The sequence below is a fragment of the Lampetra planeri genome, chromosome 23 (assembly GCF_965212315.1).
Source record: "Lampetra planeri chromosome 23, kcLamPlan1.2.h2, whole genome shotgun sequence".
In the NCBI taxonomy this organism is placed as follows: Eukaryota; Metazoa; Chordata; class Hyperoartia; order Petromyzontiformes; family Petromyzontidae; genus Lampetra; species Lampetra planeri.
In genome coordinates this window covers 9953196-9974354 of record NC_136129.1, presented here as the reverse complement: position 1 = coordinate 9974354, position 21159 = coordinate 9953196, and the positions used below count along the sequence as shown (strand labels likewise).

Sequence of the window (21159 nt, the reverse complement as noted above, 5' to 3'; positions counted from 1 at the left end):
AGAAACCAATTATCATATTTTTTACTGGCAAATGAGGTTCCAATGGTGTAAACTTTCGCTGAGTTTGAAGACTTTTGAAGGGTGTTTCCTGTTCACGCCTGCCTCCGGTTCTATCTTTAATAGAGTAGGGCACCACCATAACAGCGATGCCCCACCCATAAGGAGGAGAGTGAACTTCTGTACAATTCATCGGTTGCAGGGCCGACCCAGGCATCCCACTAGCGCCGTTCCTGGCCCTGCGACGTTGACATGCTTCGCACATTCTCGCCAACGATTGTTTTGGCTTCGTGTGGGGAGGAAGCCATCGAACCCGGAGAGAAACTCCACCACGCGTACGAGGCGCGCTCGGGATGACACGAAGCAGTGACGTGTGCTGGCGCCAGCTCACAGTCCCACGCATAACAAAACAACACAAATCTTGCAAGCCCTGGTGGTCTGCCATCCTAGATACTGTAACCAAAGTGAATTGTTTAGTGTCCGAGATTCTGACGAGACGGGGGTGCATCCAGGGTAATTTGGTCGCTGCCAATCCCAATGGCTCCACAGCAGTGGGCATTCATAAATGAGTCTACAATACCACGCGAACGGGGCTGGTTGTATCTCAGGGGAACCGGTTAATGGACCTTTCCCCTTCATCTCCCCGCCCTGCGAGTGGATGTTTGTGGCTATGGCCCTAATTGCATATCGCTTGCGGCACGTGAATAATAAATTCGCCAACATCTCTGAAATCATTTTTCAGAGTGCCCGCGTAGGCGCCCTGTGGGGCCTGTTCCTCCCTCGCCAGAACGCACCCCCAGGCAACCCCACACCCCCACAGCCATGTCTCGGGACCCCCCCCGAACCCCAATCTGAGTAGTGAAGGGGGGGGGGTCATTCGGACAGAGGGCCCCATTTGATTCCTTGCGCCCAGGGCACATGCCAACCACACTCACCACTGCACCTGAGCCCCCACTGGGGATTTCCCTATCGCCAGGGTTCGGCAACCAAAATAACAAGAATAAGAAGAGAATTGTTGTTTGTTTCAATATCTCAAGAGGCGTACTTGAACTGCGTGGTGAACGCGAGACGGTGGTGGTCCTTAATTAATAACGGTCACGACACAGTCCTTGAAGAGCCGCATGCGGCTCTGGAAGCGCAGGTTGCTGACCCCTGCTCATGGTAAATTTCACTCCCACAGTAAACTGTCCTCCCATGGTAAAATGGACTCCCATGGTAAAATTGACTCCCGTGGTAAACTGGACTTCCATGGTATGGTGCGAAGGAAGTTAAACATACAAACTGGATTTCCATAGTAAACTGGGTTCCATGACAGACTGGGCTCCCATGACAGACTGGACTCCCATAGTAAACTGGATTTCCATGGTAAACTTGGTTTCCATGACAGACTGGACTCCCATGGTAAACTGGACTCCCATGGTAAACTGGAACTCCCATGGTAAACTGGGTTGCTATGACAGACTGGACTCCCATGGTAAACTGGAACTCCCATGGTAAACTGGGTTGCTATGACAGATTGGACTCCCATGGTAAATTGGACTCCTATGGTAAACTGGACTCCCATGGTAAACTGGAATATTCTACGGCTGGAATGGATTCTCGTTACTTTCGCAACGCCCACTATGGGGGACGGTGGGGGTGGGGCGTGCGCATGCGCAGTGGCGACCCGCGAGGCCAGGTTGAGGTCGCGTTACGCAGCGCGCGGACAACTTCAGCTCGCGGTCTGCAGGCAGAGACGGAGACAAACAACAAGAACAACAAACAACAACAACGACGACACCACTCGGTTAAACAGATCGAGCGAGTGATCGAGCAGCGTCCACACGGGCTCGTCGTTTGTTAGGCGTCGCCACCGCAGGCTGCCAGGGTACGGACCGGTGCCCGGGCATTCATTCTCCAGGCCGAGGGTGGAGGCACCGAACCCGGCGGGCAATCTATCCGAGGGTCGGCGTCTTCGGCATCGCGTCGCTAGGCCTCGGCTTGAGAAATCCGCGGGCTTCGCGGTGGTGTTGCTGCCTCTCCCCTCTCCCCTCTCTCTCCCCTCTCTCCCCTCTCTCCTCTCTCTCCCCTATCTTCCCTCTCTCCTCTCTTTCTCTCTCGCGCACGCTTCCGTCGTGAGCGCGAAGCATGCGGACGACGCGGAGGTAGCGCCTGAGTCATGTCGAATCGAGGCAGCCCCGTGAAGACGCACGACTACCTGCTCAAGTTCCTCCTCGTGGGCGACAGCGACGTGGGCAAGGGCGAGATCCTCTCCACGCTCAACCAGGACGCCGAGAACGAGGCCGCCTTCTACAGCGGAGTCGGTGAGTGGGCATCAGTCGAGCATCGGCAGTCTCGTGCCAGTCGAGGATCACTTGAGTACCAATCGAGTACCGGTCTAGTATCATCAGTCTCGGGCCAGTCTAGGGGGGGCAGCAGCAGCAGTCTTGGAGTGTGTCCGCCCCCCCCGTCTGCGGTGTTGCTGAGACCTCCAAGCGCTGGGCGGCTGCACTTGGAGGCATGCTCCTGGGGAGCAAGCCACATGGTGGGTAGGCCCCGTCAGCATGGAGCTTGACGCGGTGCTCAGGCGGGTGGGTAAGCAGCGGCGTGCCACTGTGAAAGTCGGCATCGTCAGTAGTGATGACAGCGGCCTCGGCGTGATCAGCATCGGTAACAAACAGCGGCGTTAGCAAGACATGGAAAGCATCGTATCACTCGGCAGCAGCAGCAGCAGCGTCTTCGGAATAAGTAAGCTTCATAATCAACGGCATCATCTTCGGCATTAGCAGCAAGTCTTCTTTGGTCGTAATCTTCAATGAACGTCGTCGTCAGCAGTTTCACCATCAAACATCTCGCGGAAATCATCAATTCGAAAGCGGCACGTATCCCATCGCAGGTCTCGGTATATATAAACAATTAATGTAAAAACAAAAAAAGATTAAACTCTCGCAAGGATGGATGAATAGTCTTGAAAACAACAATCGTGTTTTCGCTGCGAGATGGGAAGGGTGGTCCCTTCTGTGCAGGTGTGGCCGCAGTTCTACTGCATGCCCGACAAATTCAAAACAACCAGCACGTTAACGCGTCCCTTACAACAACATCATCATCATCCATGTTGTGCAGAGACGGCTGACGACGATTCTGGCAGTGAAGTTTGCCCCTTCAGTGCGGGAAGGTGGAAACGTTCTCTTTCGTATGGCGGGGGTGGATGGGGAGTTAGTTGATGAGCATCCTGCGTACGGATTGTTCGCGGGTGTGTGTGGTGGCCACGTGAGCGAGCCAGTAGGACGGGGGGCTTCAGGAGAAAGTGTGAAATGATGGACAACAATCAGGCAGGGCAGTGAGCGGCGTTCAGTGCTCCCTGGTTTTTTAAATCGTGACCGCAGAATCACCCATTGTCTGTCGGTGTGGCGGATAGCCTCAACTTCCGTCCGTCCCGATGTTGTTTGTTTCTCTCTCCTGATGGCGGTTTAAACAGAGAGCCGCGTGTCGCCGGAGATGATGAGGTATCCAGATGTGCGCGGTGCAGTGAGCGCGATTGACTGTGTGGTGGGTGCCTCTCCAGATCGCCACTGGTACAGAGACCACGGTACAGCGGCATCGCTGTGATTGCAGTGTCATGAATGATAATAATGATACACTGCTACAGTCAAGCTGCGGGTTCGGTCATTCATATTCACTTGTGGGTCCACCCAACAACCACCACTCATTCCTGCGCGGTAACTGAGATGACAACTGCTGTGTGAGCAGTCATCGCAGCCATAGGAATGTGGAATTTCCACATGTTGTCTCGGGTCTGTAAATAGGAGATGAGTGTCACCGGCCACCCCACGCTTGTTTGACCAGGAAACTGCTTTGGTGTTGTTTTTACTGTCGCAACGCCGTGATTGACTCGTTCCAGGGTTCAAAGGTGTACGGTGCCAATGCTCCTGTCATGGCTCAGAATCGCGATACAGTACTATACAAGTACTGTAAATTATGTTGTAAGAACACGAGGTAACTGCAAGAAGGATGAGCTCCCCAAAGGAGATAGCCTTTGGATAGAGAGCGAATGAATGGGGGCTCATCGTGTGCGCTAAAGTGCAGTGGGACTGACAGCTGTTGAGTCATCGTGTTGGGCGTGCTGATACAATGTGTTTTACGTAACATACCTTTCCTTGACATGGGCAATGCTCTTTGAGTTGTTCAACTCGAGATGTACTACATAGCATGCGCGGTATAAACACGATAAATTATGATAATGATGAGTAAATAAAGTGCCTGGCCATAGCAGCCTTACCGCCAAAAGGACATTTAAACAAAATTCATGATGAATTAAATTTGGCAAACGAAACAGATGAGCCACAGGCGCCAGAACTTTTTATCCTGTAAAAAAAAAATCACTTGGAAAAACTGAAGCAGTTGGCAGTTGTTCGCGAATAGCAGTGGGTTTTAAACGCCTCTACAAATTAGCTCATGAAAAATGCTGCTGCTGCTGCTGCTTCGCTTCTTGTATTGCTTTCAGTCGCGCGCCATGCTGATTGTCGCCTGTGCTTGTTTCGTGCCCTTTGCGCTCTTTGTCACACTCGGGACCGTGACTCAATTGGGGCCACCACTCGTGGCAAGTCTAAGCGGAGGTGAAAATCGAGGAACCGTGAGCCACCAGGCATTTGCAGTTGACCGAGCCTCACACAGCCCCACGTTGCGATCGCATGTGTTTGCGCGTGTCACAATTGGTGCAGAGCTACAGCGAAAGCCTGATGTAACGCCGCTTGTGGGGAATGGATGGAAGGCGAAGAGGAATTAAGATCACCGGTGGTGGTCCGTGCCAACATGGTCCGGGTTCAGTGGCCGATCCAGGCCCTAACCTCCCCCACGCTCCCTTCTCCATTGGTCGTGGCGCAGTAGGGCAGAGAGCCGCCAGCCACCACCCCGGCCCTCAAGTCCCTCGGCCTCGCATGCCCAGTTGGGAATACGAGACACGGAGACACGGAGATAGAGTACGCACATATATACGGAGACGTTGAGAAACCCTTTCTTATATACATTATTTTATTATTTCCATTCTACGTGACTTTACCGAAAGAACCAAGAAGATGAATCCCTGCAGTCACGAAAGCTTTAAATCGAAATTTATAACGTAGGTGTTATGTCCCCCGACATCTGCGCTATAGCGCGCTTTTACTGTAATAACATGTCCAGCGTGCAACTTTCTCAGTGCGAGAAATGCACAAAGAGTTGTGACGATAACATCCTGACCTGGCAACTAAATGCCTAGAGGTGAATTTGTAAGATTTGGTCTGTAGTGGTTGGTTATATTTACTGTAAATATTTTTCACGTTTAATGTTTGATCTATCACTCACATTGTGCCATTTAAACGAGTGCATGGAATGTCAAATGGCCTACAGAAATAACCAGCACGGCATTTGCTAAGGCACGCTGTGATGGGGTTTACAATAACACTGAATGTTAAATTATTGGCGGGGCCTGTAGTTGACAGAACGAGCCGTTTATCCTCCGTGTTTTTTGTTACTTTCTCTGTGCGGCAATGGGATTTATAGTTTATACCTTCAAAAACAAACATTGGTTTTGTGAGACTTTATTAAGAGTGTTAAGAAATATAAACAAGCTCATACTTTATATATTTTTGCCCTTCATGCTCACCTGTACCCCAGCTGGTTGGCTGTGTCCTGGTGTCGGCTGCATACAGGCTTCGTCGTAAATAGACACCCTTAGGGCTGGATCGATTAAAGCGATTAATAGACTAACAATTAAGTAACGATCTTTTTGCGGCCAATATCGCCCACTCCCCCCTCGCCGAAGGCAGAAACCCCCTTCACGAGCCGTCTTGTAAAAAAAAAATTGAGATGAGTTCAATAGAATGATGCTGTCGTGATAATTACAGTCACGTAATGATATGACCAACTTGCCCACAATGTGTTCGGTCTTGTCAGATCTCAAGCTAAGCAGGGCTGAACTTGGAGAGTACTTGGATGGGTGTGACCACCGTGCGTGGCCGGTTGTTATAGACTGCAGGGGTTATGTGGTGGCAGTGCAGCAAAATCAATAGTTGTACTGCACTACCTGTGGCCCTGACTTCTGTGAGCTCCACCTTCACCAACCCGCGCTGGCAAGTGTGGTGAAGAGAACGGTCCAACGGTGCGCACGGCGTGGGGAGACCCTCATCCAGTAGTCGATTCTCAAACAGGGCTGTGTACGTGCACAATAACAACTGCAATTGTACGTCTCCATTGCCAGTGGTGCGCAAGCAGCCACCAAAAACAAATGTCATTTTGAACACTACGTTTTTACTCTCATGTTTGCTCCTGCTACGATAAACTCATCGCCGCCTCGGTGCGACGCGGTGCGACGCGGCACGGTAGTAACCGTATAAAGTGCTCGACGTTGTTTGATGACTATGCGGGATCCGGGTGCGGTCCCGTTAAAGAAAGCGATTTTCCTTCAGCGGAGACTTTCCAAGGCATGCCCCCCCCCCGCCCCCCCCCCCCAACAGAGCTTTCCGTTGTGACGGGCGGCGTGCTTCACATTAAATAACAACACGGGGCACTTCCATCGGGGAGCTTCTTTAAAGGCCCTCGTCTGCGCTGCACCTCGGTTTGCGGACCCGCCGTCCCCCCAGTGTTGTCTCGGCATTACGCAAAACGCCGCGGCGCACGCCGGCCCACACGCCGGCCCAAACGCCGGCCCAAACCCCGGGCCGCACGCCAGTGTGGGAGTCGGAGCGGGTGGGAAAAGATCTGTGGCTAGAATCCACTCGAATTTTTTATTCGATGCAAGGATTTATGGCAAAACAATGCATTGAGCGACTGGTGAACAAGTTGAAATGTGGCCCAATTTATTGTAGTAAAGGTGTGAAGTACATTCCCAAAGGCTGACATTTTAAAGCGACCAACAAATATATAAAAATCCGTTTGACCAGTCAACTGCTCCAGCATAATGCCCCCCAAACATAGAACTGCCTAATTGCAGCTAAAACTAGAACAAGGAAACTGGCCAGAACATTCCGATAACCTCATTCAGAATCCCTGAAACCTTATCCAGGATCCCTACAGTAGGAGGCGGTGGTACTTCCGCGGGCAACGTGAAGGACGAGGCAAGATCACCTCGTCATTGGCACCTTCTGCCTTTTCGCTGTGATTGTGCAGTCCTTTCTCTGAAGCTTCGTTTATCTGTCTTAGAGCAGCACAAAGGTAAAGATCCCCCATATATATTGAACGGACTGTTGGGGCAAGTGCTGTTAGCTAGCACCTAATGAAGGCCGGTACGCCACACGAAGGGGTGGGTGGCCAACACCACGCCCGGCCGCCTTTGTCTCCCCAGCGGCGATGTTTTACACACCGCACCGGGTAATCATTTGAGGCAGAGTCGTCCTTGGGGAGGCCCAGGACCGGTTCAGATAATCGTCACTGGTGTTGGCCATGAGCGAGAATCGAACCCGGGTCGCCGGGTTCGTAGCGCAGCGTAGCGCTAACCGCGACGCAAGAGCAGCACACACACGTACACACGTACATGTTCTGACGACGCCGTAGAATTGGCCGCACAAGGACCTTTCACTCATCTGGCGTCACGGACAGCCTTCCTCGACCGCTTGCCGCCCGTGTGTTAATTACCATTCTCGTGACTGCGCTGTCTATTGCACGTGCTCGCGCTCAAAGTAATCGGTTGCAGCTTTACAGCGTAGCTTGTTTTTAGGGAGGGGGGGGGTAGAAACAAAAAATAATTTGCACAGCAAAGTGGCATTTTTCTCCTGGGTATGTGGCGGGGTTAAATGAACAACAGCTGTAAGCGAGGCGTGAGCTGCTGGTGGAGGTGCGGAGCCACTCGACGGGAGGTTTGGTCGCTTTGCTGTGTCGACGGGGCCTCCGTCGCACATCAGAGGCTCCGTTGTGTGAGCGGGGAGCGGCGGCGCGGTGGTCAACGCGAAACCGTGCTGCGAATCCGGCGACCTGGTGTACGATTGCCGGTCACGGGGCCACTGCCGGAAATCTGAACGGGTCCTGGGCCTTCCCCTTTGTTTACTGGGTACCTTGTGTGGTGTTTAAACGTCGACATTGGGAGACATAGGTGGCCGGGTATGGCGCTCTCCATAGCACCCTCTCGTGTGACACGTATAGCCCCTAGAGGTGTTTGCTAACGGCGCTTACCCCGGCAGTCTTTTCACGAAAATCTTTCACTGTGGCAAGCTGATTGTCCAAATATTAACCGAGCGCTGCAGACTCCCACTGCTGTGGGTCGTTTTGTGTGCCGTTGAGTATTTCGTGAAACAGTGTTGTGCTTGTACACGGGCAGTGGTGTACAAGCACAACAATGACAATAGCACTTGCCAGATTCATCATTAGCAATGCATTGTAATAGAAAAATGCGATTATGTACGAGGCAGTGTTAGTCCGCAACAATGGCCATGGTCAGCTATTGACAAACGGTACATTGCAATGCAGAAATAAAATACAAAGATACAACACTGAGGGATGTGGTAAAATAACACATTTGTTGGTCTCTGAGGGGGTCTCAATTGAATATTTAACGGCCCTTTTGAGAATTCGCTGCTGAATAAAGGGCCCCCCTCCGCACCGTATCGTTTATGGAGGTTTGTTTGATCATACTTCACCACTTGTGGTCAGTGTGGGTTGGCGAAGGCTGGGGGCGTGGGGGTGGCAGGACCGGTTCCAGTTTCACTCGCCACTGATGTTAGAGCTGTGAGCTGGAATCGTACTCAAGTTCGCCGGGTTCAAAGGGCACTGCGCTACAGCTCTGCCCACCAATGTGCCGCTCTTATCTAGTTGCGAATAAAGGCACTGGGAAATGGAAGTCCTTGTTATTTACGTCCCTAAATAAATTGGTTTACGTGCCATAATTCATATAAAACCGCACTGTGCTTAATTAAAACGTGTTATTTCAAAACGAATTCCAATTGAACACGGCGGTGTAATAGTTCTAAATGGATGTTTAACAGCCGTACAGTTATGGAAAAAAAAACACGGAATGTAGCTCGTCTGCAAGGGAAAATATTGTCGGAAACAAAAATAGCCACCCTATTCTCTATCCTGGAGGGACCTTTAGGGAATTATCACGATCCCAATGAGAACAACCGACGGATGTTGATTGGGTTCACGTCGGCCCCGCGTGACCCAGTGGCTTCGGGGGGACTGCAAGCGATGGGTTTGTCTTCGCGCTCCTCTGCACACAATGGCTGCTGCTTGACCTCCGGAAGTTTAGACTTTCCCAATGCTGGAGTATATCATTTCAGTGGCGGCGGCGGCGCTGCCCGCATGCACTCACGCACGCACGCACACACATAAAGCATGTGGTAGGGAAAGGGTGGGGGAGGCTGGGTGGGTGGGGGATGTCCCGTTGGGGAGGCACGTGTTGTGTTTTGTTGGAAATCTGGGGCCGATCGGAGAGGCAGCCAGATGGAGGTGGTGGGTTTGAAGGGGGGGGTGGGGTTGGTGGCCGCGTGCCAGGGGGGGGGGGCCCTCTGCTCAACCGATCGGTCAGGCCAGGCACGTGCCGGATTGGATGAGCGTGGCTGGAGCGATCTGTCTCGCTCGAGTCGTGCTCTCGTTGGTTTCGAGAGGTCGCCGAGCGGATTTTCTGTGCTCAACCGGCACGGGTGTAGGCCGAAGCGTGCACGTGTGGAGAGGATCGGTTCTCTGTCACGCGTGTGACGTTGCAAGCGCAATGAGTTCGCGTGAACCCGTGCCGACGAGAGAGACCCTTCCCCGTTCACAAAATGTTAATAATTATCCAAATAATCTATTAATGCGTTGAATCGACTCGGGCCTCCGATTGTCTCAGACCCGCAGTGCGACGCAGCCAGGAGATGGCAAAGCATCATCATTGGTGATGATTTTAAAAAAATTACAAATATACAAAGTACATTGTCTGCCAGATACAGTCAACCTCTCAGGCATCCCTCTCTGTCTAATGGTGATGGTGGGTGACTCAGCTTAAGCTGCACTGGAGAAAAATCCACGCGACCACGGGGAGAACACACAAACTCCAAATATACAGCAGGCGTCAGGGTCGGGATCGAATCCACGACCTCCTGTACACCAGGCGAAGTAGTCAACATCTCCTAGCCACAGTGGCGCCTACGACTGTTGCCCATAACACGGGGAAAGGCTCTCTCCCCAATGAGTCCGGCGTCGAGAGGAGGCACCGCACAATGAACTGTTTGGGTGAATCTCGCGCGAGGGAAGGCTGGTAATGCACTCACCTGTGTTGAACAGGTTCAAAGTCACTCTTCCTCCACATTCTTGGCATTGCGGCGCTGTCACTGGGAGTGGCTGCATCCGACGCAACGCGCGCATTCTCAATGAGTCGTTGACAACGCGCCCTGGTTTTTGAAAGACGTCATCCATCTTTTGAGAAAGAAAAACAAAATCCGTTTGAAGTCTGCCCGTTCATGGCGTTTGTCAAAAGGCAGATAAATCCCCCAGCGGGGCAGAGAGTCGTGTTTATCTCGCGTATATATAAAAAAAAATTATAACGCTGCAAGCGCCCATGTTGCGTCTTGACACTTTCAAAGTATCGTCATCTTTTCAAATGTGGATTGTGCACCGCGCGCGGCTCGGCCGCTGCCCGAGAGCTTCGACGCCAACGAAGTGCGTTGGCGTCGTGGTCTCGTCGTCCGCACGGGCAGCGCAAGGCCGTAAGAGTTGCACGCCGAGGGGCCTCCGTGCAACGCAGGAAGCTCGCGATCGCGTTGCACGAAAGACGATCCTTTCGGAGGGGGCCTTTGTGATAAAATAAATCTTTTCAAATTGTGTTTCCCTCCTCCCGACGCTTAGTTTTCATTGAGCGGTGTTGTCAGGTGCGGAAGGATGGCCACGACCCCCGAGGCTTGTGTGCCGGTAATGCGGCAGAGCGGGGCAGCGGCAGCAGAGGTCGCGGAGGGTCATGAGAAAAACAGAGTCGTATATTTAAGCGCCGCCAAACAAAAAACCGGTCTCTAAATTTTTAGGCTGCTCGGGAAAAGAATTTCCGCCACCTATAATGTTGCGTGTGCTTTTACACACAACAGATTTAATTGTGGCCACCATTTCAATGAATAACTAAGTCATGATTGTTTTTACTTGTGAGCAAGATTTAGTTGTGGTGCTTGTGTTCTCACACAAGCGGGCGTTTGTTTCTCCTCGTTAATCGGTCAATTCCGTGACGTGCGTCGCCACGACGGCGCGTGGGCCACAGACGCAGCCGTCCGTGGCTCGCGGCGCGAACGCGTCCGTGGCTCTCAGTGGACGTTTCTAACCAGATGGCAGCGACTTAATACGTTGGCGCGCAGCTTCAAGTGTTGCTCATTAACAGCGCCTTGACGCGTGTCGCAAACCGGTATGTAATTGCGGTGAGAGGATGATCTGCGGCGTGCTTATTTGTGCGGGATGGGGCTTTTGCGTATAAAATTAGCGGTAATTCGTCGCTGGATTAAGACACTTATCTTGAGTGAGCACATTTGCGCCCATCGACTCGGGGATTATAAGCACACCATCTACATGCGCGCGCGCGCACCTGCGTCGGATCTTTCTGGCCCCGGCCAGATGGCCGTGCAGCTCGGCCCGGCCCCTGTCTGCCTCTCGGTTACTGTGACGAGCGGAGGTCGGGCGAGCGGTCGCGCATCCGAAACGAGGTCACGGTGAATTGAAAAGGTCGGCTTTTAATGAGGGCCATTTGGTGGCAGTGCAGACGTTTTGGTGCGGCATTACCGGCAGGCAATTATCCCGTGCGGTAAGGGACCGCGACTTGGCCTCCTTGGGCAAGAGTTGACGTGAAGTTGTTTCTAAAAAAAAAAGTGTGGTTTTTAGTGCCTTTTAAAAACAAAAACTGCGACGATTAAGTGATTTAAAAAAAATTCCTACGAAAAGTTGATCACGGATGAGCCCCCCGGTGTCCCCGGCCAGCCGTGGTGATGAAACGGCAGCGAAGGTGGCGCTAAAACTAGCTCGAGTCTCAAATGCAACAACCAGAAAGTATTTCCCGCACTGAAATGCCGCCGTGTGCGTTCATCTCGTAAATGGTGATGCGCCAACCCATTGTCTGCAGAATGCCCGGGGCTTAAACACACAGTAGGGTGGGGAAGAGAGGAGGCACGGAACAAGTCCCGTGCTCACTTTGAAGAGCCGACGATGGCTTCTCGATTGGTGGTGGAAATATCAAATTGGTTTGCGAGGCTTGTTTGGGCCAGTCGAGGCACGCCCGGCCAAACTGGGTTATCGAGTGACGTTTTCTGGATTACACGGGGAGCCCTCGCGATCGCCCGCCCGCGGGGATGATGGCTGGGGTGTTGCCACTGTGTGTGCTACCCTCTCTCCCTCCGTGCTCTCACAGCTCGGTCACTCATGCCAAGTAGCTGCCTCGGGGCTCTCAGCCCCGCCGGGTCTCGCGACGACATTGCCAGCCCCCCGCGATGGTTCGGGTTCCTATCCCCTCGCTGTGGAAGCTCGCGTGCGAATCGATCGTTTAATTTGATCTAATACGCAGGCAAAAGTGTGCTTTGGGAGGGAGACCTGCAGTGTACACAGTAAGCCCATTGTATTCACATGCACCCTTTAGAAATAATAACATTATTATGTGATGTTCACAGGTCGTTCAACTCGGTGACCACATTAAGTTGCACACTCCTTATCGGTTTTGGCTCGGCCTAGGACAAGCCAATGACAACTCTTTGCCCAAAGTGGCGTCTGTCCGCCGATCACGAAAGGCGACCCCGTGACACGAGAGTGGAGGAAGCTGCTTTCTTCAGCATCCAACCGTTGGATGTTTTTGGTCGAATCTTCACCCTCTCACCACTTGCGGTAGCCGCGTGACTTGACTGTTGCCGAGTGACTGCAGAGATGTCCTTTTCTCACTTTCCCCTGCAGCCCGGATGAAACGCGCGTGAAGACCGGCGGAGCAGCTGGCTCGTGGCGAGGCCGCGATGGGTCACGCTCCCTTTCGCCGCGCCACATTTCCGTTTTTTTCTTCTTCAATTTTCCTGCGAGGGAATCAGTGCTGTCTGGCAGCCGAGGCCGGCGTTTCCCTTTTGTGCCCGTCTCTTTGAGTCGCCGCCATCTCCGCTGAATCCCCCCCCCACCGCCACCCCCGGTGGAGCGTCTGCAGGGAAGCTGCCACCTCGGAGTTGCTGAAAAGTTATTTCCATTTCATGAGGCCCCTGTGGAGTGGCCCCCACCCTCCCCCGCCTCTCTATGCGGGCCGGAGGGACCCCTGCTTGCTACGTTCGGAGGGATTAGACAAAAAAATAGACACGTGCGCTTATCATAAGCGACGCGGCCGCCGTTATTTAATCCGTCATTTTTTTTAAGTAGTCGCGTGGCTTTGATGCAGGGCAGCGCAATAATAAAAAGCGTGACCCAGGAGCCCCGATGCGCGTCTTTCAGGAGCGCTCGCGTCGATTGCAGCCGCCGCCGCTGCTGCAGCTCGCTGAATTATTGATGGGTTTCGACGGTTCTTCTCCCAGGATCGTTTGAGTGCTCTCAACGCGACGACCCAAAAACACGAAGCGGACTTTTTCGCGTTGGGCATTTCCCTCCGGGGGCTGGAATGCCCAGCATCCCGGTTTTGACAGCATCTTTGATATCAGCAGCGTTCCTTAGACCCGCGTTGATTCGCTCTCGCCCAGCGATGCGCATTGAATCGTCACAAAGCGGGGGTGTTCGTGGTTATATTATATTTTTTTGTTGCCGTCTGCGTTGATTCTGTGATTGTAACAATCTCGTTTGTACAGTTGAGTTTCCCCCATGAGCCCAGATGTCACGTGGCCATATAATTAACGTATCATTTTCGTACATTGAAAATAATCCGATGCTCACGTACGTGGACGAGTGCGTGCATCACGAACATGATTCATTTGATTTGAATCACAATCGACGCCCCCACCGTTAGATACCTGCTAAGCACGTGATACTCCTGTACAGGTGCTATATGCACGTGACACCGATACGCAGGTGACAATTATTTGGCAATCATTGCCCGCAGCGCCTGCTGCTGTGCTAAGTAGGCGATCGTTCCGGCCTCCGCATGTCGGCGTGTCCCTGATATGACGGAGTCTCGCAGGGCGGCTACACGCAAATTAGGGTCGGTGGTGAGCGCAGATTAGGGTCGGTGGTGAGCGCATTGCGCTATGAACTCGGCGACCAGAGTTCGATTCCTGCTCACAGCCAACATTGGTGGCGAATGTTTAAACCCGGTACTGGGCCTCCCAGAGGTCGACTCGGCCTCAAAATGAGTACCTGGTGCAGTGTGTAAACATCAGCACGAGGAAGACAAAGGTGGCCGGGCGGGGTGCTGGGCACCTAGCCCCCCACGTGTGCCATGCCAAAGCTAACATCACTTGTCCCCAACAGTCTGTTAAAAGGTCACATGCAGGGGTGGGGGGTGTGTTTCTCTTACGCGAGCGTGTGAGCATGCCAATAGAAGAAATTCATTGCTGCGGCGGAGAGGGCCAAGGAAGTGGTCTTGGCAAGCACGTGCTTGTTCAGACGAGCCACTTAAGACGCTCGAAGGCCCGTGGAACCTTTGCTGTTGTTTAATCACACTTGTGTGCGCTTCTATATCGGGCGTTGCCATCGACGTTTTATTTTTAATCTTGGCTGTCCGTTGACTCCGTTGGCGTGAGAGGAAATAAAAACACCCGCCGGCTAATTATGTGGGTGACACTGCTGAACAATTGGCACTTCTGGAAAAGTGTCGTCGTTGATGAGGAGCCGACACTAATTAACAGGGCGGGGGGGGGTGACCCTGCCTCGTGTTTGCAGGTGTGGTGTGCACCTCCACGACCATACTCCTGGACGGACGCAAAGTGAAGCTGCAGTTGTGGTGAGATCTGTCGCCTCTTTAACCGCGGTGCCGTCAAAACCACCACCACCCAACAAACCTGAACAACATTCGCGTTTGCAATGTTTACCAAATCACTCAAACCGGCCATGCGAGTGGTGATTGTTCGTTAACGTCATCATCATACACTCCTCCCGCACGTCCGATTAGCACGGTTGGCTACGTACGGTGCGGAAGAAGTTCAACATACATAGTTATTCACTGCTGGAAAAGCAGTCTGCCCACGCCTTCACCGACCCTGCCGGATAACTTGGCACGAGCTTTGATTGTTACACGCGAAGAAATTGTCGGTGGAGTGTTTGACGTGTGTTTGACGTGTGTGTTGTTTGACGTGTGTGTGCGGGAGTGTGTGTGTTGTCCGTGGTGTCGGAGCGAGTCGCTCGTGAGTGTCGAGCCGTGTCGTAACCGCTTGCTTTGCCCCGATTTTTCCGCAGGGACACGTCCGGGCAGGGCCGGTTCTGCACAATCTTCCGCTCGTACTCGCGAGGCGCTCAGGTGAGCACTGCACTACCTCCATGTTGCCCGCTACCTAACCGCACCACCGCCTCACTGCCACACCACTGCTCCACTCGATTACCGAACGGCCCCACCAAAGGGGGCGCCCCACTGCTCCGCCAGCCCAATAGAACTGGGCTCCGCTCTTCCACTTCACTACACCCCCCCCCCGCCCCTCCAACAGCAGCAGCTCCACTTTCTCGTCACCGTGACCACCCCAGCTCTGCACTCTCAACACTGCTGCCCCGCATCCCCCCACCACAGTGGATTGGCTCCCCCTCCACCAACCGCCACGCAGTCCCAACTGTTACAACGTGGGGGGGGCACATTCTGGACGATGTGGTCACAGCTCCATATCATAAGTAGCAGAAGCATGGCTTTGTGTGCATCGATGGCCGATTTGAATGTTGCGGTGCGGGGAGATATAGAAGGGTCCCGTGAAATGTGACCGAGCGAACTCGCCGCGGGGGAGGTTAATTTGTGCAGTAATTCACCCGGCGCGGCACAGCGGTGCTTATTTATAGGCAATGCTGTTTTGAGGGCCCTCGCTGCTTTGGAGTAAATATTTGCCAAGATTGCATTCCTGGAAGCGAGCCGGTGGGAAACATCATTGAGTCCGACTGTGAAGTGGTTTATGTTTCATCGGCATAAATGATACAAAACAAAACGTTAATAACATAAACAAAAATATAATTGCTTCCAGCCCTGCTCAATCCACCAGTCAAAATAGTGAACGTGATAGCCCTTCATTATTCCACTGCTGAATGAACACCTCCCAATGCCATGTCGGTCAAGAAGAGTCTTTGACCCCAACTTCATCAGCGGAGGTTTGCGGGAGGGCTGGGCCGTTTCTGCTGTCACTCGCCACCAGTGTTACTTCGCCGTGGCTGGCAATCGAACTCTGGTCGCCGGGTTTCAGGATAATAACGTTGACAATGAGCGTTCGTCAAGAGGATAATGGACACCCTCAACGAGGTGTGTCGATCTAACTGCACGAGCGCGCACTTTTGTGTTGCCCCCCACCACCCTTCCTTTAACTAACGATTCTGTGCGTGTCACAGGGCATCGTTCTCGTCTACGACATCACCAACCGCTGGTCGTTCGATGGCATTGACCGCTGGATCAAGGAGATTGACGAGGTGAGGAGCGCGGTTCGAGCGGCCGCCACCACTACCACGAGGCTTGTTGGTGTGCTCGTCCGCGTGTGTGTGCGCTACAAGACCCCGTGTTGAATAGAGCGCTACACCACTTTGTGTGCGTGTCCCCTGATCTATGGTGCTGTAGATTGAGCTGTTCATCTGGTCGTTGCCAGAAAGCTGCAGACACGTTGTTGTAAACGCTGGTGTGTGACTGCACAAATTGATAAGACGTCGTGCTAAATTAGTTCACTTTATTAGACGCGTTTCTAATGAGCCCCCAGACAGTTTTTGGTTTTGATTGCGATTGGGTTAGCACCTCAATCAGGGCAAGTGGCATGCCGAATGGTACAATTGGGATATAACTTGGTGGTGGTGTAGATTTTAAGTTTTCGTGACTGCAGGGATCCATACTCTTTGGTTCTTTCGGTAAAGTCACGTAGGTATAAAATTAAATAAATGAGATATATAGCCTCTTGTTACAGCAGCCCTTTTTGCCCACTTCAGCAATTGTTTCTTGCTGTGGTTGTCCCACCTGATGACGGACGCTTGTGTTGCGCCCAAAACGTCGTGATTAAATGTATTTTATACCTACGTGACTTTACCGAAAGAACCAAAGAGTTTGGTGGTGGGTGGGAAAGGCAGGCATTGGATTGTGTTCGAGTTCACCGGGCGGTATTTTAACCCGTCGCTGTCCCCCGTCGCGCCACGCAGCACGCCCCTGGCGTCCCGCGCATCCTGGTGGGCAACCGCCTGCACCTGGCGTTCAAGCGCCGCGTCAGCACGGAGCAGGCCCAGGCCTACGCCGAGAGGCACGCCATGACCTTCTTCGAGGTGTCGCCGCTCTGCAACTTCAACATCACCGAGTCGCTCACCGAGCTCTCGCGCATCGTCCTCATGCGGCACGGGATGGAGCGCCTGTGGAGGCCCAACCGAGGTAAGGCGGTCGGCCTTCGTGCCACCCAAAATGTGTTGCTCCCGAGTTGTTCCTCCGCTTAGGGTGTAATGCGTATTGATCGTCGTTGCTTGGTCAATTCTTAACATTAGACATTTTACTTCCTGATGGAACCATTTGTGAAATAACAAACTCGTAAATAAATGAATGCCTTGCATAGTGGGTTTTTGGTGTCTTTAATTTGAGTTTTTTAAAATAATTTCATGAGTAACTAACAGCATGTGGGGTTTCATATGAATTGCAGATTGTAAAGTTACAATGATAGGAAGGCTTAAGTCGAACGAATTGTACTTTTAAAGTAAATCTTTATTGGTCGTGGCAGTACAGGAATAAAATACAAACGCCGAGTACAAAGCTATGGGAAAATTATCGCAATAATTGTAATTACGTAATTTAGGGCAACCCTAGTTAATTGGGAATGTATGTCTGTAAATGTCCTTGTTGTAATGTAATTGCATGTGTGGGTGTGCATGTAAATATGTGAGCGCATGTGTAATTTTGCATGTTATTTGTTCGTGTGGATTTGTGTACATAAATGTCCATATGTGAATCAGAGGTTGATTCCTGCTCCCTACCAATGTGGGCGACTAATATCGGATGGGTCCACTAAGCCTTAAATGTGTGGTGCTTAATCGGTGCTGGCTATAACAGCACTTGCCCCCCAACAGTCTTAAGAGCTATACCGGTGTCTTTGTCTGTGCGTGTCCCTGCCGGCGACCGCAGTGCTGAGTCTGCAGGACCTGTGCTGCCGTTCCATCGTGTCCTGCACACCGGTGCACCTCATCGACAAGCTGCCGCTGCCCGTCACCATCAAGAGCCACCTCAAGTCGTTCTCCATGGCCAACGGCATGAACGCCTTCACCATGCACGGCCGCTCGTACTCGGTGCACGCGGCCGCGGGGGCCGGCGGAGCGGGCGGCGGCGCCGCCAAGCGGAGCAGCCTCAAGAAGTCGGCGTCCATCAAGGGGCCGCGGCCGCCACTCTCGCCGCAGACGAACTGCTCCCACAACAGCTGCAAGATCTCTTAGCGGTCGGGGCGATGGAGTGAGTGAGAAGGGTCTGGCTGGGGGAGGGAGGGGGGTCCCCTTGCTCCATCTGGCCAGGGGGGGGAACCCGTGTTTGTTCAAATGTTCTCACACCTCTGATGTTTACGGACGTTGGGTTGAGAGAATCCACGGATCGCTAGGGGCCTTTGGATCTCGGCCGGGTGTGGTGGAGGATGCGCATTATCCTGCGACCGGAAGACCGGGTTGTCACCCCCCAAGCACGTTCCAAAAGGAACGGGTAAAACACCTCAATCAGGACTCGATTGAAAGCAAGTCTTGAGACTTGCTGAGAGGCCTTCCTGGATAAATATCAGACATTGCACGCATGACGAAAGTCGCTCTGCACCCATAGCCTCAACCAAGGTCTGGGACTCCGTCTCCTCAACATCAACAGTGGACTAATTATAATTGTAAAACTGGAGCCAGCCCCCCCAGCAGCTGGGCTTCTGATCTCTGGTTGTTTTGGGCTGGAGGATTGGCATGGGTCTGTCCGTCCCAGGGGCTGGAATGCAACCCCCCACATGAGCCTGCGGAATCGCCCAGAATTCGTGCGGGAGGATTTTGTAAAGATCTTCTCTTTTTTGTAAATCTGCCAGCAATAGCGTTTTGTAAAATTGTTTTTTAGTATTACGATGGCTTTGTGAAGATTTAAGGAAGATTTTTTTAATGCATATCATACACTAAAATGAGCACCAGGATAAGAAAACAACCCCTGTGGCTTGGGTTTGTAAATACTGAACTCTTGATGTCGTATTTTGTTTGGAACAAGCACCAGCAATCAAAAGGGCTATGAACAGACTTTGAAAAGAAATTATTTTTGTGAAAAAAGTATTCGGAATGGTTTCTTCTGCAGTGGCACCTCCTGCATCTTGTAAAAGAAAATAGTCTGAATGGGCTATGGCCTGGTTTAAATAAAGGAATTTCTTCCCAATCTCCTTGCGCTCCGGTGAAGCGATGGGGCAGTTACGAGCCCTGGTTGTGAGCCACTGGGTTAGCGTGCCCGGCGTTGTGCGAGCGCCAACATGTCCGCACGTTCTCTTGGTTTCATCATCCAGATGGTTTGGGCAGCCAAAGCAGAGGGGGTTAACGAATCCTTCCCCCATTCAGTTTATTGCCATTCAAATCGAGAATCAATTTGCGGTGACTGTAGCTGTCACTCTCAGCTTGAGGGTCCCATGCAAACCCATTGCATAAATGCGTGAGCGCAAAAATCTATATTCATCATTGTGTTGAAGCATCTTTACAAAAACTGCACAACTTAGTAGGAATTTATGATAGGGAAGCATGGAGTATTCTGTAATTTTACGTAATGTTATATTCATTATTTAATGGGGGATAATTTTTTTTCCTTTTGTTCAAATCGTCCAGCCTTCCTACACTGCAGTTGGTTCAGGACACTCGGTGTGTCCGCAAGTGGAATTGTTTCTCCTCTCTTCCGAGGCACGGCCGCACAACTGTTGTGGAGCGGTTACGCTGTTTGCGTCTTGAGCGTTTAGCGCTCAAACCTGTCACCCAACTACGCTGGGTGCCTGTTCACCCCGGCGCAGTTCCCAATTTCACACCCTTCGCCAAAGAGGTGATCCACATAGGATTATTATACCTCTTTCCTGCTGTATAAGAGCCAGGTCGTGTTTCCATTGCAGAAGCCGAACTTTGCCGTCGAGGTCGCAAGCAGCGAATGAGTCGGTGGCATGCCGTGAATGACGCCGTGTACTGACGTCGCGAGCAATGAACACCTCCTTACCCCCACCCCCTGGCCCTGAGCTCGCTTCAGATGTCTTGTGAAACGAGTATCAAGACTTTTGTTCTGGCCTGGCACGGCAAGCAGCCATTGAAAAACAGCCCCAGGCTGATTCAACTTGGATGTCAGTAGAAAGTGGATAATTTTTTTTTGTTTAACATCAGTAGTTGAACTTTCTACAAAGCACTGGCCTTGGACACTGGGGTGTGTACATGTGATGGCTACACGTCTAATTTGTCGTTGACACGCTGCTGCGTGCATTGCCAATTGACTGTGCGGTCTTTAGTCCCAAGTTTATGTTGAAAAAAACATTTATATTGGTGGCTCTGATTAAGTGGTCGAAATTCCACCTTATTGTGGCAAGGCTAGTCCATACCTCAACACAAAACCCACTGTTGACTTCCCACCAAGTGTCGTGCATTTTACAATTCGAATCCACCTTCCAATTGTGAGTTTGCAGGCTTTGCAATACTAAATGTAGGTACTCAAAACGTGTCTTTTGAAAAAGTTCCAATATTTCGCAATCGTTTGTTTTCGCAGAGGAGGGATATTTCGTTGGGATGGTTGGATTGCTCATGTAACATTTTTGTTTCGTAATTTGCGAAAGTGAAATTGATGGAGAAGAGCGACTGGCGGCTGTCCGTGGCGTGGCAAACGGCTATCAAGAACACTTCGGTGCCAAATATTCTTCGTCATTGTTTCAATAAAACTCTTGAGCAAACAGTGAATCCTTCGTAATTGTTTGACCCGCCGGTGTGCTGCACACGGAAGTTGTGCATGTTGACAATACCTCCATTGAGATGCGTGGCTTCGTGTCCACCCAGGTTACATTATTACACTAAATTAATAAAGTTGACATGTCGCCGAAAATATTTTAAACATACTGTATGCCCTACTTGGGCAATAAAAACAAGTGAAATCATGTTTTTCTCATTCTAAACACACCTGGCATTAATGTTTTATATATATAGGACCCTTTA

The 21159-nt window shown here is 51.7% G+C and overlaps 1 protein-coding gene across 1 annotated transcript; it reads left to right on the top strand.

The window, feature by feature from the left end:
* Positions 1-1422: 1422 nt before the first annotated feature.
* On the top strand, positions 1423-20900 carry LOC144726472 (ras-related protein Rab-40C-like). Its single transcript, XM_078605209.1, has 6 exons — positions 1423-2300; positions 14728-14788; positions 15241-15301; positions 16363-16440; positions 17152-17374; positions 18116-20900. The coding sequence occupies exons 1-6, from the start codon at positions 2156-2158 to the stop codon at positions 18418-18420; spliced, it is 873 nt and encodes a 290-aa protein (XP_078461335.1). The 5' UTR covers positions 1423-2155; the 3' UTR covers positions 18421-20900.
* Positions 20901-21159: the final 259 nt, after the last annotated feature.

Coding starts and splice junctions, on each gene's coding strand:
- LOC144726472 (XM_078605209.1), top strand. CDS start 2,156: ATGTCGAATCGAGGCAGCCCCGTGAAGACGCACGACTACCTGCTCAAG. Junction 2,301..14,727: donor CGCCTTCTACAGCGGAGTCG/GTGAGTGGGCAT, acceptor TCGTGTTTGCAG/GTGTGGTGTGCACCTCCACG. Junction 17,375..18,115: donor CCTGTGGAGGCCCAACCGAG/GTAAGGCGGTCG, acceptor CGGCGACCGCAG/TGCTGAGTCTGCAGGACCTG.